This window comes from Rattus norvegicus, chromosome 1 (assembly GCF_036323735.1).
Source record: "Rattus norvegicus strain BN/NHsdMcwi chromosome 1, GRCr8, whole genome shotgun sequence".
NCBI classification, from domain to species: domain Eukaryota; kingdom Metazoa; phylum Chordata; class Mammalia; order Rodentia; family Muridae; genus Rattus; species Rattus norvegicus.
Window position 1 is genome coordinate 167,328,257 of NC_086019.1, and position 6,439 is coordinate 167,334,695.

At 37.2% G+C, this 6,439-nt stretch overlaps 2 protein-coding genes across 2 annotated transcripts; one reads left to right on the forward strand and one right to left on the reverse strand.

Moving 5' to 3' along the window:
- The first annotated feature begins 959 nt into the window (after positions 1-959).
- On the forward strand, positions 960-1,901 carry Or51ah3 (olfactory receptor family 51 subfamily AH member 3). The gene has a single exon (NM_001000149.1). It carries the CDS (start codon positions 960-962, stop codon positions 1,899-1,901), a length of 942 nt encoding a protein of 313 aa, NP_001000149.1.
- Positions 1,902-4,802: 2,901 nt separating this feature from the next.
- On the reverse strand, positions 4,803-5,756 carry Or51ac3 (olfactory receptor family 51 subfamily AC member 3). Its single transcript, NM_001000952.1, has one exon. It carries the CDS (start codon positions 5,754-5,756, stop codon positions 4,803-4,805), a length of 954 nt encoding a protein of 317 aa, NP_001000952.1.
- Positions 5,757-6,439: the final 683 nt, after the last annotated feature.

A 6,439-nucleotide genomic window follows, 5' to 3' on the forward strand; every position in this document is an offset into this window, starting at 1 on the left:
ATAATAAATATTATGTATTCTGATACATTTAAATATGTTTACATAATACTTTTAAAGATACAACAGAGACATAGAATCACCATGTATTTAGAACAGGAATATATCTAAATACACAAATGTGTGCTTGTGGGGAGCAGAAAAGAAAGAGCCAAGGCTTGTTTCAACTCAGATTTCATCTATAGTGAGAAGACAGAGGCACTGGATACTCTGCCATCAAGGGCAACTGCTTCTGTTTTTATAACATTGTATGTCCATTAACATATATGTGTGCCACCATACAGAAGCACACACATAGAATTTCAAGGGTGACAGTATATGTCCTGCTGTATCACTCTCCACAATGCTCTCTTGAAACAGAGTCTCTCGCAGAACCTGCAGATTGGCTTATAGCCAGTAAGTCCCATTGATCTCCCTTCTCTCTCTGACCCGGCAGTGCAGGGATTACAGACACCTGCCACCATACTCTATTTTTTGCATTGTTCTAGAATTTGTACTGGTCCTGTGCACGCAGAGCAAATGCTCTTACCCACTTAGCAATCCCATGTTTGTTTTGTTTCTTTGTTTTAATTTGTTAGGACTTTGAAACTGATTTTTGTTTTTTATGTACTACTACTTATGCTTGCCAACCCATGGTGCTCATTCTAGGCTCTTGAATCCAGCTTGTTCGGGAATGGACTGAAAACAAAAAGAACTGTTTATTTTCACTGCCATGTTAACTGGCTCTTCACTACATGAAGATTAGTGATGAAAAGCATTTAAAGTACCCCCAAGGCAATATTCAGGAAAACATTCGTTCCTTGCTGTAACTGTTAACGTCATTTTACTCCCAATATGACTATTCTCCACAGGTGATGTCTACCACATTCGTTAGAATTTTTTGACTCTGACATTTAACTTTCTCTTTTTTCTAGGGTTCAGTGTCAGAGAAACTACTTTGCACAGCGATTCTCACAGTTTCCATGTCTGAATTTAATACCACATTTCAACCTTATGTCTTCATCCTCACTGGCCTCAGAGGGCTGGTGGGTGCCCGCCTATGGCTGGGACCACTCCTGAGCCTAATGTACATCACCACATTGGCAGGGAACTGTACTGTAATTTACTTAGTGAGGACTGAAAGGAGTCTGCAGGAGCCCCAGTACCATTTTTTGTCTATGTTGGCTGGGGCTGACATTGTTCTGTCTGTCTCCACGCTGTTCTCGGTGCTAAAAGTTTTTATCTTCGACTTCTATGAAATTGCATTTGATAGTTGTCTTGCTCAGCTCTTCTTCATCCATGCATCTTCTTCCATGGGCTCGGGAATCTTGTTAGCTATGGCTTTTGACCGCTTTGTGGCCATCAGTCACCCACTGCAATATACGACTATACTAACCAGCTCACGAGTCACCAAGATGGGGCTGGCAGCTTTTCTGAGGGGTGTGGCACTCATGATGCCCTTACCTATTCTGCTCAAGAGGCTACCATTCTGCAAGGGGCAGATGCTGTCCTACTCCTACTGTATCCACCCAAATGTCATGAAACTAGCTTGTGGCCAAGTCAAGATCAATATTTTCTATGGGCTTGTTTTGGTTATATTTTCCTTTGGGGTGGACTTTCTGCTCATAGCCATCTCTTATGCTCTGATATTCCAAGCAGTTATGGGGATCGCTTCCAGAGAAGGTCAGATGAAGGCGCTCAATACTTGTTTGTCTCACATCTTCATTGTCTTTATTTACTACGGTCCTTTGCTGGCAATAACTGTGATGCATCGGATCAGCCACAGAAGTTCTCCAGTAGCACATGCAGTCCTGGGAAACATCTATCTCTTTATGCCCCCGATGTTCAACCCAATAGTATATAGCCTGAAGACCAAGCAGATTCGTTCTGCCCTGAGAAAATCTTTGAAGATCCAGAGAAGATGAACAATTCAGAAAATTAATGACAATTTTAATGAAGAAAAGTACAATTTTCAATTTCACAATTAACACGATTGCTTATTTTACTGTATTTTTACATCTGGGATGTATATATATATGTATATATATATATATATATATATATATATATATATGAAAATAAGGTAAAATGTTGAAATTACAACTTTTACAAATAAAGACATTGCATTTATATAATCATGAGTTTTATTTCCTTCTATACTTCTTCATGAATGATTTGATAGACTTTACTAACTGAACGGTAAAAAGTAGTTCTTGATTAGATATTTTGCTAGGTTCTATTCATGGGTACTGCATTTTTATAGTTCCAAATGAGGGTTATAACTAAATAATTCCATAAAATATTCAGAAACTTCATCTAATCCCCAGTCCCATTTCTTCACTTTCTGCTTAGTCTTCTTTCCTCTGCCTCTTACTCTGTTTTATTTTCTAAAATATCCTCTCTCTTTCTTGCACTATTTCCATGAAACAAAATTCATATCCACCGTCAACCCTTTGACCATCCATCCTTGTCACAGAGTGTGGATTAGTTTGTATATATCTTCCTCAAAATACTCCTGGATCTGTGTTCACATCCATTTAGAGGAACAAACCATTTATTCTGACTTCCTATGGCTCACCTAGTTACCTAGTTTTGTGTCTTTCATTTGCTCCAGTTACAGAAAAACTGGATCGTCACTTTGAGGAGCTGGTTTGCGATCTTCAGATGGGCATGGCCGTATGCATGTGTTTTTCTTAGCAATAGACTTCAACTGCATGAAAACCAGGGTTAAATCCACAAACTTCTTCGAATGCACTTTTCCTCCCAAAATTCCCACTGTACCTAAGGGATGACTATATTTTTTGTTTCCAGGGTGAAGATTAATATCATTATCTGTACACACTTTTAAATTCCTTTTTCATTAGTATCATTCACTAGTATTTCTTAAATTTACCTTAAATGCTTTCACTTTTCTACATCTGAATGTTAGCTTCCCTCATACATTCTAGATGCCTTTTCTCATGTAATGCGGAACTGAATTCCATACTTCTAACCTCACCTGTAGTTAAAAATGATGTGCACTGTGTTATGTTAAAGGCACATTGACCCTCTGGAATTAACCCAAAGGAGTTTATTACCATGGAAGGCAAGTGGGGGGTGGAGTGGGACTGCAAAAGCAGCTGCAGCAAACAGAAGCAGGAAGACAGGAACAAAGACACAGAGATGCGTAAGAGGGCGTGTTTTGTAGGAGTGAGTTTTAAAGGGAAAGGGGGAGTCTGTGCTAAGGTGGCTTGGCAAGTCCTGTTGGACATAGTAACCAAATAATGAAATTTGATTATTGGACCTTAGTGTTTTGTCTCAGTGGCCTAGTAAGGGAATAGACCTGGGGTGGGGGTAGCTTTAGGAAATTAACATATTTAAGGAAGGGGAGGAAAAGAAGTAAAAGTGCAAAACCTTGCATGCAATGTGTGTCATGCCTAGGCCTGTGTTTGCCTTAAATCGGGACTGTTAGAGCCCCTTTATTACATAAAAGTTTTTTTAAATAATTATGATTGCATTAAATCTTTATTATTACTTTAGCAGCACTATATATGTTTTTTGGCTTTGGCTTATGACTGATGCAATTTTTTTTCTCTTTCCTCAATAAATTACTTGATCATACTTTAAAATTTGAGCTCATGATAGACATCTACAACTGCTGAGAATTCCATCAAAATGCCATTGAAAAGAACTCACTGTTGGCCCAGTGATTCCAGAGTTGGAATAGTCATTCAAGATTCAACCCTGAATCATTTTGACTTAATGCTGTCTCTAGATAGATACTATCAGAACTTAATTGAAACAAAGGACACTCAGCTATTCCATTGGAAAATTACTTGGTAGCTGGGAAAATATATGTCAGATAACAGAATTTTCTATGTTGCATTATATGATTATTCAAGAATTAAGGGAAGAATTTTAAGTGGGTTTTTCATATATTCTATGATCATGTATATGAGGTATAAGAGAAAGAGAAAGTGAAGAATATTACAAAATATAATAAAAATAATAACAAAACAAATATCCTTTATACTAGACTTCAATTATAAAACTACAATAGTAACCAAAAAACTGTATAATTTCCAAATATGTATATGGAATTATTTCCTAATAGATACTCAGTATAATTGTATTATGGGGGTGCTATCAGAATAAGAGCAGCTGTCTATCCCAAGCAAAGTATTTCAGTGGCCTACTAAATTTATTAAAGTCAACAAATTTAAGTAAAACTGGTATATAAATCAATTTTATAATTAATTAAGTAAATGTAAAAGCTGATGGACATTCAGATGTCCCCTCTTTTATTGACCTTTGTCATGCTTTCACCAGAGGAACTTCTATGATTATATTCTACTTCCTCCAAGTATAATGTTCTTTCCTTCTCCCACATTTCAGAATATTCTATCTTTGATTTCTTGAATGGATATTTTTAAATTTAAAAGAACAATTTTTTTTGCAATATTAAATATATTAACATTCAAAAATATTTTTAAAATAGTGACATTTCCCCCTTATGTTAACTAAGCTTGCTTTTGTTTCCTAAAAGAGGGTAGCAACTGCTATGTTTCCACATCCCTTCAAATTTTTCATAACTCATTTGTTTCTTTAAACGTAACTAAACAAAAATATATGCATATTTCACACTGAATGTCATTATGTATTCTCATTTTATAGTGTAGTAGATCACGATATTTTTAATGATAATCAAAATACTGCTCTGTTCTTGGAAGAAAAATATCTTCTCATTTCGCCCCAAATTATTCCATGAAATAAAAGCATATTTGTGAGAAGCAGACGAGATGAAAGGGCAGAGAAGTATGGCATCTCTTTTGCTAAGACCTATGTGGCTATTTGAGCAAGTTTCCCCAAACGTTAAATATTTTACACACTGCAGACCTTATCTGTTTGGTTTTTAGGCTATAAACCAAGGGGTTTAGAACAGGAGTCAAGAAGAGAAAAAGATTGGCCATGGTGACATGGAGGAGAGGGGATGCAAATGTACCAAACCTGTGAATTAGGGCCAGAACAATGAGTGGGACATAAAATATAAAGACAGTGAATATATGAGAGACACAGGTGTTGAGTGCCTTGAGCTTACCATCTCCCGAGGCAATACCCAGCACTGTTTTCAAAATCAAGATGTAAGAGATGACAATAAGGACAGAGTCCACTCCAAAGGAACAGAGGACTAGAGACAATCCATAGATGATATTAACCCTGACAGGACCACAGGCCAGCTTCATGATGTCAGGATGGTAGCAATAACAATGGGACAGGATGACACCCTTACAGAAAGGCAACCTCTTGAGCAGGATTGGCAAGGGGACCATTAACACCACACCCCTAACAACAACTGCAAGTCCCATCCTGATAATCCTAGGGGGAGTTAAAACTACAGTATAGTGTAATGGATTACGAATAGCAACAAACCGGTCAAAAGCCATGGCCAGTAGGATGGCTGACTCCATGGAAGAAAAGGTATGGATAAAGAACATCTGTGTCAAGCAAGAATGGAACTCAATATCTCTGTGATTCAGGAGGAAGACATTCATTACCGTAGGCAGAGTTGATACAGAGAGACCAACGTCTGTAGCTGCCAGCATAGATAGGAATATGTATTGAGGCTCATGAAGAATGGAGGTGGTTTTGATAACAAAGAGGATGGTGCAGTTTCCAAGCAGGGCAATTAGGTACATGATACATAGTGGGATACAGAACCATATCTGCACATCTTCTAGTCCAGGAATGCCTGTTAGAAGAAGGGTAGGTGGCTGGAACCAGCTACTGTTTGTAATCTCCATAAAACCTCTTGTCCGTCTAAAAACAGCTTCCAACGGCTTCTGCTGTAAGACAAAAATGATAGATTACAAGACGTAAGAGAAAAGTATAGCGGTCTCCTGGGCCAACACTCTAGTCTGACATGTTTATATGAAAGAGACAGGTTTTTAAACCTATTTGAATAGTTATGTGTAGCTGAGACAAAGAAGGACTGCTGTTAAATGTAAGAAATGCTAGAATTCTTGACTTTCGTAGCACACTCAAGTCTAGTAACTCTGATCAACTGCAAATGAAAAGTAAGAACGTGATCTGTGTGTTTCAGTGGTGAAAACCAAGTATTCTCAAAATCTCATTTTCTTGATGTTATTTAATAATGTCAATAGTGCTTTGTTTGTACTCGACTTTTCAGAGCTCTCAAAGCAATCCTTACATTTCCCCACATCTTAGCATCATATATGTCATCCGATAAGACCCTAGTAACATGAACATTTTCTTGATATTCCTTCTGCAGAAATAAAAGGCATGGTCATATAACTATTATAATTCCCATGGGATCTGGCAAGCTTCATTTAGTGATTTGTTCTTCCAAGGAACTTCTGTCATTTGGTATTTTTCTTTTAGAATGAAAGGCTTACTCTTTCAAAAGACCATGTTAATTAAAATACAAGGAAGTTATGAGAAAAATAAAAACTACATTTTTTTTTGT